This window comes from Camelus dromedarius, chromosome 10, assembly GCF_036321535.1.
Source record: "Camelus dromedarius isolate mCamDro1 chromosome 10, mCamDro1.pat, whole genome shotgun sequence".
Lineage (NCBI taxonomy): Eukaryota > Metazoa > Chordata > Mammalia > Artiodactyla > Camelidae > Camelus > Camelus dromedarius.
In genome coordinates, this window is record NC_087445.1 from 50,946,407 (window position 1) to 50,959,645 (window position 13,239).

Consider the following 13,239-nt stretch of genomic DNA (forward strand, 5'->3'; position numbering starts at 1 on the left):
TTTTCTTTATTGTTTTAGAGTTCTCTTTTTAATTTATGCCTTCTTATTACATATATATTTTATATATATTTTAAGCCACTTTAAATCTTTATGGAAAAGGTGGGGTATAAACCAATTACAAATTAGAACAGAATCTGAGAGATGTTACACCTGCCCAGTTTTCCCCTTTTCATTTACCTGAGAGGCTTCTATACCACTCCCTGTCTTTAAAACCAGATTATTTTTAACATCGTATTTTCAGTACCAATGATCCAGTAATTTACAGGGAAATTTTTTAAAAAAGGAGAAACATTTAGGTCATCACCCAGAATTTCTGGGTAATCTTGCTTTTATTGTCTCCTTAGTATCTAGCACCTTGTACCTGCTGTGCTTGGCACATAGTGGACCATTAATAAATGTTTTAGAAATACGAATGAATAAATATCTTTTTAGAGACAGTTTTATAATTTTAGATTTACTGTAATCACTTTACTTTGTATATAACCACTATCTAAAGTATTGTTTTGGGGAGAAGGAAATGTTAGCACTCAACCTTGGTTGAAGAGTATTGGGGAAGAATGCTTTTTGACAGTTTTTAGTTACTGTTTATATCATCTTGTTTGTATATAATTGTCACCATCGTAATGATGAGGGTGAATGCTGTTCTTATCATTTAGTTCGAACTTACACTTTATGTGCATGTATAGAGAAACAAGGCTTTATAATTTCCATGAGATTAAGGGGCCATTATCTGTGAGACACTGACAGTTGTGATGGAAGTTATAACAGTTAAGATGCTGAATTTTCTGGAGTCACTGGCATCAGTCTCTTTTGTCACTTAGTTTTAAATTGCTCATCACCAGCAATTCCATAGCAAACTAAAATTTTGAGTTTTATCTGAGTATTCTAATACTTGCTTTAATTTGCATTTTACTATTGCATTGTTTGTGTTTCTCCCAGTAGGATTGTTTGGGCTCAACAAACTTGGGTTTATATATCATCAGAGGAATTGGGTGATTAATAGAAAAAGGCAGTTTGCCCACTTTGCTGATAACTAACTTTCTCTGTAGGGAGCTGATCAGTGTTTTAAAAAAACATGTTGGCAAAATTTGAGGAAACGTATATAAAGGAAATGAAGATTGTGGCAGAGGAGGTGAAATTTGTTTTCCATCTCTGTTGATTCTCAAACTTCTCAATTCATGGAACACCAAATTAGCTACAGAATTAATCACTTGCCATTGGGAGAAGCTACAGAATTAAATCTCTGTATCTAGTGCTGATTTGATTGAGATAGTCGTTCCATTTATAAAATCAAATACCTAAGTTATAGCTAAAACAACGTGTACAGTTTCAAATTCTGTGTGATCTGCTGGTCAGATTGTGCTTTAACTTTGAATCCATTGCCAGCATTAAGCAGTTAAAATTAACTGTCTCACCCAGTGCCTGAGTATTTCACCAAATGTGAGAGTTTCTACTAGGTTGCCTTAAATCCAGAAATATTATTAGCAAATAATTGAGAGGATGAGAAAGAGGAGAATAATGAAAAGAAAGCAACTAATTTACGTAAGACTTTAATATTGGGGTAGGCATTGGTTTTGCTCCATGTGTGGACTTCTAGCTATAGACTCTTTTGTCATTCTACGTGTTTTTATCCTGTGCTCTGTGGTTTCTTTCTTATTTTTGCTTTAGTTACTCATAATGGTAGTGATGACCTATACAGAAAAAAAAAGTGTTTGATTTGCATAGAACTTAAGTGCCTTAAAATACTTTTTCCTTTAATAATTCAATCCGATTCTAAATAAAGTATTTGGAAACATCAGCAGAGATTCAGGAGCAATGTTGCTGCATTTCCATGAGTGAAATCAAAATGCAAAAATAGTTTTTCATTTACAGATAGAAATAACAAGTAGAATGGGATGTTTTATGTTCTCAAGAGAATGAAAGAAGCTTATTAAGTTCAAGGGAGAGCTGTGATGATTTTGCTATTACTTTTGTCCAGATTCTGAGAGTTCCTAAAGCAGATCTTCTCTGCCAGTCTTGCTTGATCTCAGAAACTCCCTTCTGTCTCTCTTGCGTGTCTAGTTTCATTTTTAACATATTCCTTCCTACCAAGAGAGGTGATGAGCATACAAATTTGATTTGTATTTAGAAAGTTATATCAGGTCATACAGAGCAAATCAGTGCTTCTCTCCTTTGTCTTTCTCACTCCCCATCCAGCACATATACTTCACAAGTGCAGTGGAAACAGAATCTTATTACATTTTATACACATATTCACAAAAGAAAAGAATCTAATCTTAAAACTGCTGGGAACTTCAGGCCAGCATACTGAATTTGATGAAATAACCAGATTTTATCACAGGAATATATACACATATATTGAACAGTTTTGCAAATCATGTAATGCTTCTGTGTATTATTTAGAAGGTGTGTTTTCTATTGGTTTTAATTATTTTCTTAAAAATCCTCCTTTGCAGCTAAGTTAAGCCATGACTTAGAAGTCATTTTGTTTTGATAGGTAGGTTTATGTAGATGATCAATAAAATAATTTCACTCATGTTAACACTGTCAGAACATGAAAGAATTCAAGAAATGCCTTTGAATTAACCTAGATTTATAATGGAATTTTTCCTGATGTAGTTAAATTTAGTGGAAATTCCTTAATATTACATTGTAGTTCTTATTAGAATCATTACTCTTCATAAAGTGTGGAGAAAGGTCAAGGGAGGGCAGGGAAAGAATATGTTTAGACACAGAGAGAAGGGAAAAGTCTTATATCTGTGTTCTTTGAAAAACACTGATGAGTGATACGTATGTGCCACATGCCCTTCACACTTGAGTCATTTGCAGGTGGATGGAGCTGAGATTATGTCATAAAACACAATAGCAACTTTGACTGATGTGGACAGTATAAAAATTCTTTTTAGCCATCCTTCCTGCAGCTATAATCTGGCTCAGTGTTTTGCCTCATCATGTCTGTAGCAACTTGTAAAAGTTCAAAGTCAATGGATGAGCACTAAGTTAATGATTTTTAATGTAAGCTGGAATACATGAATTATGGAAGTTGTAGAAATTAAAGGGTTTCCTTTCTTAATTGTTAGTCATGCTTCAAATTGATTAGTGATGTTCTGAGTTGTAAGTTTACAGCAGGATTTTCCATGGAAGAGAACAGATTTCTTTGTTCTAAAACTCTTTTTGAACTAAGATGCATACGCAGTTTGGTTTCAAGTGAAACGTAAATGACTTAAACATTTCTTATTTTTCACTGAGGGAAATCTTTTGTTTGCTTAAAATGTCAAACATTTCCCATCACCTCATTTTTTCAGATCAAGAATTTATGTATGGTAATCTCTCCTCATTATGTTATATAACCTAGCATACTTCATTGGAATCCTCTCTAAAAGTACAAAAGTTATGGCTTAAAAAAATCTTTACAGTGATGTAATGTTTATAAAGTTCTTCTTTACATTTGACCTGTTAATGATAAAAATTATTATTCATCATCCTATTAAAGAAGTTGGAGTTCTTATTGCAAAAGGAATATTCAGCAGAAGAAAGGTCTTAGAGTAATTAATCACTTTGATTGAAGTGAAAATGAAAGACCAGTCTTTAACTGGCCTGCAAGTTTCCTCCTAACCAGTATATAATAGACAGTATATAATGTCTTATACTTGTAACTGTATGTCTTTTACTTTATGCTTTGGGAAAACCAAACTGCTATATTGTTTTTTCTTTGAGGACCTTTTTCATGCTGGTTTCTCTATCTAGAATTTGCCTTCCTTTCTTCTTTGCTTAGTAAGATCACCTTTTTAAGGAAACTGTCCCATAAATTGCACACCAGACCAAGTTAGGTCAGATGTCACCGCTAGCTTAGAACTCCCATAAATACTGTATGTGTATCTATATCTATTTATCTAGGTATCAGTGCACTCTTATTATTTTAGGATTGCCTCTTTGTATGTCTACTGTTCTAAAATGTAAGTTCCTTGAGAGCAGTTACTTTGTATTCTTGACTTTTTTAATCCCTGGTACTCAACACAGTGCATAATGGGTGCTGAGAAAATATTAAAGTGGTAGGTATTTGGAGCTTGCAGTAAGGAAGACAAAAAGAAAGTACCTTCAGATCTCTTTTTTCCATTTCCACTGCCACTATCCGAGAGTCATCATCATTTTACACCAGACACATTGCCTCCCAACTGGTTTTTCACTCTAATTTTTTCGCCTTTGAACTCCATCCTTAATTTGTTCTTTGCATTATAGCTGTGATTACCTTTCTAAATCTGAAATCTGATTATGGCACCCTCAGCTTTCCAATAGTCTCCAACTCCTTTTAATAGTGAATATTGATCTTTTGAGAAAGACAAAACTCTTTAATGTAGTTTCCATTGCCATCAGTGATGTCACCCTAGATTTTCCACCTCAACCTTTGCTTTCTCTTGTCATAGTCTGTGCTTCAGCTCTACTGACTCCTTTCAGTTCCCAAACTTATCCACATATTATTCTCCCGGGCCTGAGTATTCTCTTCTTCCCCCCTCCACCCTTGCCCCAGTTCTAATGTATAGTTTCCAAGGCTTCAGCTTCAGAACCTTCTCAGACCACTCTTGCTCCATGAGTCTGGGTTGAGTATCTCTCTTCTGTGCTCCTCTAGCATTCAATTCTTACCCATATCATAGTTCTGATCAGAATGTAATGTATTTGCCTGCTAACGTGTCTGTATCGCACAGTAAATGGTAAGTTCCATCAGTGATAGCAGCAGTGACAGTGGCAGTAGCAGTAACTATTAACCACCTGTGCTTGATATATAAGCCAGGCACAGTACAAAATAAATATCACCTTATTTTACAAATGAGAAAATAAGTCAGAGATGACATGCCTCCCCAAGTCAAAGAGCTAGTCAGTAGCCAAACTAGGATTATAACCCAGGTCTTTCTGACCAGGCCCATATTCCTAACCACTCTGCTTTGTTGACTCCCTGAAACTATTTTACGGTTTACCTTGGCACGCTTATTGGCACATCATAGGCATTTTATAAATATAAGTTTAATGAATGAATGATTGGTAAAACCAACAGAAGGAAATAAAGACTTGAAGGTGGAGTTTGGAGTGTCAGTTAATTCATCTTTATAGCAGTGTTTGATGAGGAAAGGCTTAGTGGGTTGATGGCTTTTTAAAATTCAGAAAAGCCATAGAAGCAGTAGAGGCATGAGCCAGAAAAATTACTCTGAGGAGAAGGGTGATGGTATGGACAGAAAGATACATATGGTAAGAGGTGTTAGTTTGATGACAAATTTATTGTTAGCAAAAATGACTGATTTTCATTGCTAAAAACACATCACTTCCCTACTTAACAACATCTTGTGGATCTGATCATTATTACTAAAATAGCCAAAGAAAAGATTAATTAATTAGCAATGAAAAGTGTTAAGCTTACTTCTACTGGGTATCTCTTTATGGAACATTGGCCAAATAAAATAGTTCTACTTTGGCTACTTCCACATCTAGCCCTAATTATTCAGATTGCTAGGTAGTATTTGTGGCCATTTTTTAAGATGACTTCGTAGAATAATTAAAGAAAAAATATTTGTTAGCTAACCTGCCCATAGATAAATCAATTTACTTTTAGCCTGAATTCGGTTAATAAGCATTTCACGTGGTAATTGTTTTATGGAATTGATTTATGCTATCATCTTTCTAAAAAAGCAGATAAACTCTAAACATGAGGCTATGTTCATCCAGGAACATTTCACACTGCTGAAGATGAAGCTGATCCTCAGAGTATGACTCAGATATATGCGTTACCTGAAATTCCTCGAGATCAAAATGCTGCAGAATCATGGGAAACCTTAGAAGCGGTATGTTAAAAGTTACTTTCCTTTTGGTGGCTGTGAGGCATGAAAGTAACTTTCCTTTCTCTCTCTCTCTTTTTAAGGACTTAATTGAACTTAGCCAACTGGTCACTGATTTCTCTCTCCTAGTGAATGTAAGTATATAACTGTTTTTAACTCAGAGATATTACATTAATAGGATAAGAGGCTTTTTATCAATTGCTAGGCTTTTGATTAGAATTTTAATAGAATTTACAATTTTTAAGACTGGTATTGAGACATGGACAGAAGTCTAACTGTCCTCAAATTCCAGTTCAATTCAAAAAAATTGTATTAAGCACTTTTTATATAAAAGGTACTGTCTTAGATCCTTGGCATTGGGGTTCTGACAAGATTGGATAAAGCAATAAATGAAACTTGCTCTCTGCCTTTAAGGATTTACAGTGGGTGACCATAAGCTTGGACTCCAAAAACAGATTTCAAGCATGGTTGTTAAATGCAAAAATAAGGTATGAAAAGAAGTATCAGCTCCAAGGAAAAGCATTTAATTCCAAGGGAGGGAGGCAGAGTTGTGAGGTAGAAGCATTAAGCAAAGCGTCACAAGATAGGCAGCATTTGCTTGAGCCTTGAAAATCGAGTAAAATTTCCACAGCTGGGAAGGAAGGGTTGCATTTAAAGATATCTAAACAAAAGACATGGAGTAGAGAGCCTTTAGCCTTTCAGGAATGACAAGTATTACAGCTTAACCAAAGTATAAGGTACCATGGGCAAACTAAGCCGAGAGATTGAGATCTGTTGAAGGCCATACTGAAGAATTTGAACTTTACTTTATAGGCATTAAGGAGCTAGTAGACTTTTGAGCAGATGAGAGTGATGTGGTCCAGTCTGTGCTTCAAAAAGAAGCATTGTTAGCAGTGTGAATAATGGTCTTGGGGAGGAGGAGATTATAGGCAGAAGGACTACATAGGAGTCAGTTGCAGGAGTTCAGTGAGAGCAATGGCAGTAAATAAAGGTAAAGGACAGCTAAGAGGTATTTCTGGGGTAGACTTAGTAGAAATTGCAGAAAGATGGAAGAGTCAAAGAAAATAAACATTAAGGCTTTATCTGCATAATCCAGTAGCCAGTGATACTGTTAACATAGATTAAGGAACATAAAGTAGATATGGTGGGAAAGACAGAACATATTTTCTATATTATTTTCCTCAGTTATTCTAATTTTTCCTTTCCAGGAGTTATGAGAGAGAGAGAGTGTGTGTGTGTGGGGAGGGGTGTGTGAGTGGGTGTGTGTGTGTATGTGTGTGTGTGTATGTACAAATGCAAGCCTGTTTCTGCTTATGCTCTGTCTGGGTTTAGTTCGTTGTTCTTGATCAAACCATGATTTAGGGGTTGTACATCTTTAAGTTATGGTTTCCCTGACATCTGGCTTTAAATTATAAACAAGTTCCTATATCACACAATCTCAGAATTGGAATTGAAGAAGGCTTAAGAGGTCATCTAATCTAATCCTACTCTTGCCCCAACTCCTCAAATCGATGATCTTATGCCTCTTTTTGAACAATTACTGTTCAGAGATACATCCTTTCCATTTGGAAGCTCTGACTCTTGGAAGTTTTTCTTTATGTAAAGTAAACTGACCATAATAACTTTCCTCTGGTACTTTTGTCCTCTGTAACCATGTTCTGTAAAAGTTTGGTCTTTTTTCCATGTAAAAGTTTTTCAACTTACTGAGATCAACCTTATCTATTCTCACCCTAGAACAGCTCACCATATATTTTCTTCTCTAATGATTCTCTGATGTCTTCCTTCTAGAATATGATTTCTAGATTCCTAGCCTTTTCAGTACTAGCCACTTACCGTGCTTTTTTTCTAGTTTGTGGATTTTTTCTTGAAATGTAATGCTTATAATTGAATACAGTAAATTGTTTAAAGTATTTTCTTTTTTTATGCTTCTAAGTCAGAAGAAGCAAAATGTTTGAAGTTTCTGGATTAGCTATGTGTACAATCTGTTAATATATTTGCGTATAAAAGGGAATGATACAATAAAAATCCCTGAATATTTGTTGTTTCTAAAATCAAGATTTATTCAATTATTGTAACTCATAATCTGATCTAATGCACTTTGTAAAATATGTACATGTACGGTTACATAAATATGTACATTTGCCAAAAATCATTGATAAATACACATTACAATATGTGAGCTACAGTGTATTTAAATTATGCCTCAATAAAGTTGATTTTAAAAACAAACTAAATATGGACAAAGTTTTTCTCATTCAAAATGAATACATTTCCCTTCCAATGGTATAAGCATGTGAAAGGAAAATTAAGGATTAATAAGTTATATATCTGATTAGGTTATGTAAGTAGCTCCTAATCCCTAATCTAAGGAAGATTTGTGCAGAAGAACTTTGGAAATAGCCATGGCTCTGTACAAATGTCCTATTTATAATAGTTTGTTTAAGGACATGAGACAGAGTGCTATTAGGCAAAAGCTCAAAGGAGAACCCTGATTACTGTTCCCAAGGTGACTGAGTTCTCATGACCACATGGTTAAGGACTCAACAGAAACTCCATTTAGACACCAAATGACTTGGGAACGTAACTAGAGTGACCACATCCTCTCATTATCATCACATGGACATGATAATATCTAGTCAAATTAACCGTATATTTATGGAGTGCTTTCTGTGTGCATAGTACTGTGCTAAACTCAAGGAAGAATAGAGAATAGAATAAAAAAGAACCTATAGGACAGTCAAGATAGTTACACAACATTGTTAATGTACTTAATGTTACTGAATGTACCCTTAAAAATTGTAAATTTTATGTTATATATGTATTTTTACCACAATAAAAAAGCACTTGCAAAGTTACTGAGAGATCCAGGTGTGGTCCAAAAGATGTTAATAAATTTATCAACTAGGCACCCTGCTTTGTTTTTCTTTGACCTTTATTACTTGTGTCCTCTTCTCTTCCTATAACTGTGGAACCAGCTCTCTTTCTAGTCAAGGGGAATTTAAAGAACTCTGGGTCCTTTGCTCAGTAGCATGTCGCCCTTGCTGTTAGTCCAGTTTCATCTCTACTTTTTACCTTATTCCCTGTGGCTTTCATAATCCAGTTTTATTCCCAGTGCATAAAAACTGGGTTGTAATGAAGTATCAGATTTCTCCGTTTATTATCTGTGTGACGTTCTGGATGTTAGACAGCAGTGAGCTTTGTAAATTAATGGGAGGACTAAATGAGATATTGTCAACTATTTCACATCCCCCTTCCTACCACTGACCCACTGCATTCCTGCTTCTGTCTCTCCCTCGTTTGATTCCCTCTTTGCCTGGAATTCTACTTTTGCCACCATCGGTACCTTTGATATTTTAGTACTGTAGTTCCTGTAGTCCCTTTCCTATTGCTGAATCCCCTGATGTCAACACCGTACTTACCTACTCTGTTTATTGCCTGCAATAGGCCAGTATACTCTGCCTGTATATCATCGTGTTTGTACGTTTGTTTCTGGGCTTTTCTGTGTATGATTGTATGTGAGTAAGGAATATAGATTACATACCTCTGGAGTTCAGAACCAGGATAGCTCAATGTTACATGGATTGGTCAGGATCTAAGACTAGGGCTGCCCTTGAAAGCTGGTTGGAATTTAGAGAGTGAAGAGTAAAGGGAAATACCTGGAGATTTGGCATTAGCTTCTTAAACCTGTAGCTTTCCAAACATGTTAATAAAACTGCACGACTACCAGCAAGGGAAAAACAGTTTTCATTAGTTTTGACTTCAATTGCCCAAATTGCATTCTACTTGAAAAATATTAACTTAATAAATCACTTTTTTTCCCCCAGAATCTTAGGTGCTCCTATAACTTCTCATTAAGATTGAGTTAATGTTTTTCAGGCAGATAAGGGGACCTAATTCAGTATTTTTTAAAATCCATAGATGTATTCTTAGAGTGTTTTGAGACTTCTTTTCCTTTAAAAAGGGAACACTATGAACATTACTCTAGTTTGAGAAGCACTACTATGTCCCTCATAAATGATTTAACTCACTGTTAAAGGGGTGCTGAGAACACATATGAGGAGCCAAAATATAAAATGTCAGGAAGGAAGTTTGATGGTTGTCTGATTTGGGCGGCCTGGGCAGATGCAAGCAAACATAAGTAAATCAGTAGCGAAAAGGGGAAGTTTGTAGATAGAGGCGAGGAGGCTTCTGAGCCACCATGGCTGTTAGGAGTGTGGTGTCCTTTACTGGGGCAAGGCTGTGTGTGCATGGTCTGGCCCAGTATAGAGAGCCGAGGACACAGCGGACAGCTAGTGGCCAGATTCACCTCTCAGTGGAGTATAATTTGGCATTCCATGGACAGAAATAGACAACTCTGGCACCAGTTTGCTGCCTAACTGTAGTTGTTGCGTCATTGAGTCCTCCTTACTCAAGGAATAGAATTTGAACTTACGGGCAGAGTTTGAGATTCAAATCAAGCAAAATGGGGGAAGAAGAAGGCATAAAAAGAAAGTGGGCCAACTATGGATCCCAGGGTAGGGGCTGGTCTGCGCTCTGCCTTATTTCCCTGCCTATATTTAAGCAAGCTTCCTGATGTCAGTATGTCCTTACAGACGTGGACCACCGTCCAGGGTGAGACAGGCCTCAAGTACTGGCAGGCGCAGTGATGGGGAACATTACAGTTCAAATAATCAGGCTTCCTTTTGTTTTGTGGTTCTTTATCCAGTTATTCCACAAGACTTTTGTGAAACAGACACTAAAATATTTTTAAATTTCACTTTATTTTTAGAAGTCATATAGCTTCAATATCCAACCCTTTTAGAAAGGAGCATTAAAAAATATTTCCCTGAGGCCTCGAGATCACTCTTAGAGTACAGAAATGGCAGTAATCCTGGCAACCTCTACCATCTTGATAGTAGTATTTTGGGGCTGAGAGAGAGGAGAACTGTTGACTGTTTTCCCTCTACTCCTCAACTCATCAAGCTCTGGAGGTTGATAAGAGTTCTATACCTGTGATTCATCTACTAGCATAGACTTTCAGGCAAGAATAGAAAGTGTTGGGATATTGTCCCAAGTAGAAATAATGACAGAAGTCCAGACAAGTTGGATATTATTATTGCTGGCACTTGATGCCTCTTTGGGTTAGAAAAGAAAGCTAACATGGAAGTTTTATTTCTGAGGAAAATAAAAATTGAATGAATGAGTACTGGGAGAGATTTAATGTTTTAGCCCCCTAGAATTTTCAAGCATCATAGGAAAAAGTTTAATGTATTTTTTGATAGGGAAGAAAGATGGGAATTAAGCTTTATTGAGAAGGTCAGGAAGGCTTTAAAAAAATTTCCCCTTGTGTTCTACAGACACTATCTCATTTTATCCTTACTTCATCTCTATGAGGTGTATCATTATCCTCAATTGGCAGGTGACAATACTGATGCCCAGAGAGCTTGAGTAATTTGTCCAAGGGTACGAAGTGATAGTGCTGGGATTTGAACAGGGGACATCTGACCAAAAGTTGTGCCCTTAATCCTACAGTATATATGTATCCTAGTGGTTTTTAAAGTATGAGAATCATGGACCTGCAGCATCAGCATCACTTGGGAGCTCATTAGAAGTGCAGATTCTCAGGCCCCACCCAAGCCTGCTGAATCAGAAACTCTGGAGATGGGACCCAGCAACCTGTGTTTTAGAAAGTTGTTTGAGTGATTCTGGAGCACACTCAAGTCTGAGAACCACTGTTGTATTTGCCTCTGACAGAGATGTTGGAAGAAAACTGATACAGGACTTTTTTAGGGATTGTGTTAAGAGATGTCAAGATAGTGGTGAAGAATATAGGAACGAAGAGATACCATAAAAGGTCTAACAGTGAAAAGCATGTATGTGGTGTATGAGAAGGGAAGGAATGTCATTGATGCTGGTAGGAAGCAACTGTAGGAAAAATTAGCTGTGTTGTTTGGGTTTCATGTTTTCAGATGAAATGATGATTGAAATTAGAAGAGTGTGAGTTATAACTGCTTCAGTATAAACGAAGAGGTTAGTTATATAAGGGCAATCATATTTCAGGATGAAAGTTGAATTATTTCATGATCATTTGTAGAAGCTGGCTAAAGCTAGGATTAGAGAGGGATTCTCTTTTTTTCTGTGAATTAAAAAAACAAAAGGTAAATATGTTGATGTGATGGTGGTTACATGGGTTTGTACATTTGTGAGAACTAATCAAAGTATATACCCTTGAAATTGGGTGCATATTGTCATATGTAAATTCCATATAAAGTTAATTTAAAAATGGGAATGTGTTCCTGTGGCAAGCCGTGAGTTCCTGTCGCTGGAGATGTTTGAGCAGAGGCTCAGTAACCACTTGTCAGAAGCGTAGTTGTAGTGGGGCTTCACATGGCGGAGGGGAAAATTGCACTCAGTGGCCTAACCATTCCTTCCACCTAGAGATTCCATGAGTCACAGCTTCTGTTGTGTCAGCACAGGTGTTACCATTTTATGTAGAATGCTTTATTAATATATTTGATCCGAAACATTTTAACTTGTCATGATCTTAAAATATATTAAAGTGTACAGATATAAAACACAAGACAGTAAATTCATTTACTGCTCCCTACTGCATATCACAAGTGGAAAGATTTCATGGCAGATCAATATTGTATTCTTATTCCTAAAACATAATAGTTTGTATTTATTGGATCAAGGGCATTAAACTACTAAGGCAGATTTGCCTGTTTTAAGCTGAATCTTCAAAGAAGATAAGTTAGACAGGTTTTTTGGTTTGATTTTGGGTTTGTTTGGGGTTTTTTTCCCATCAAACCCAACATGACATATAAAGGCTCGCTTGGATTTTTTTCCTCCTGGAAAGTAGATTCATTTGGAGAATAATATGTTCATATGTTTGAATGAATTTTAATGTGAGATGCTTTTTCCTATAAAGGTGCCACCCTTTTCTTATCTAAAAATTAAGCCACCCTCTTTTTTTCATATGAGTGAATTTGTACTTTCGACATGGTTTATCAGATGCTATTAATGAACTGCTATTAAGACTGCAAGGCTGCAGTACACGGAGCCCTGATTACAGGAATTAAAATAGTGTGTATTGGCTGACTGCTGCTCCCCAGCAAGGAGCGCTCACTCATAATTCCTTTGCATCTAGTCTCAGCAGGAGAAGATTGACAGCATTGAAGACCATGTCAACAGTGCTGCTGTGAATGTTGAAGAGGGAACCAAAAACTTGGGGAAGGTAAGATTCTGCTCCTGCTGACAAATCAATGGTACTCTGGCTCTCAGAAATCCCTAGTATTCACCCAATTGATCTGCTCTCTTTAATGTTGAGGGAACCAGCAATTAAGAAAATAAGAAAGAAATGACACATAGGTAGTGCGAGAAATCAATGGCTGTTGTAATATTCTACTCTAAGGTTCATTCTGTTGGGAGAGAA

The 13,239-nt window shown here is 36.3% G+C and overlaps 1 protein-coding gene across 8 annotated transcripts in view; it reads left to right on the forward strand.

The window, feature by feature from the left end:
• STX17 (syntaxin 17) overlaps positions 1 to 13,239 on the forward strand; it is an 81,078-nt gene that overhangs the window by 35,238 nt on the left and 32,601 nt on the right. For all 8 annotated transcript variants that reach the window (XR_010382760.1, XR_004136301.2, XR_010382757.1 and 5 more), the window contains exons 5-7: positions 5,716 to 5,831; positions 5,909 to 5,959; positions 12,955 to 13,041. Coding sequence is in view for 1 of the 8 variants with exons in the window: in XM_031450108.2 (XP_031305968.1) it covers positions 5,716 to 5,831; positions 5,909 to 5,959; positions 12,955 to 13,041 (254 nt within the window). In the remaining 7 variants the exon portion in view is untranslated. The remainder of the gene's footprint in view (positions 1 to 5,715; positions 5,832 to 5,908; positions 5,960 to 12,954; positions 13,042 to 13,239) is intronic.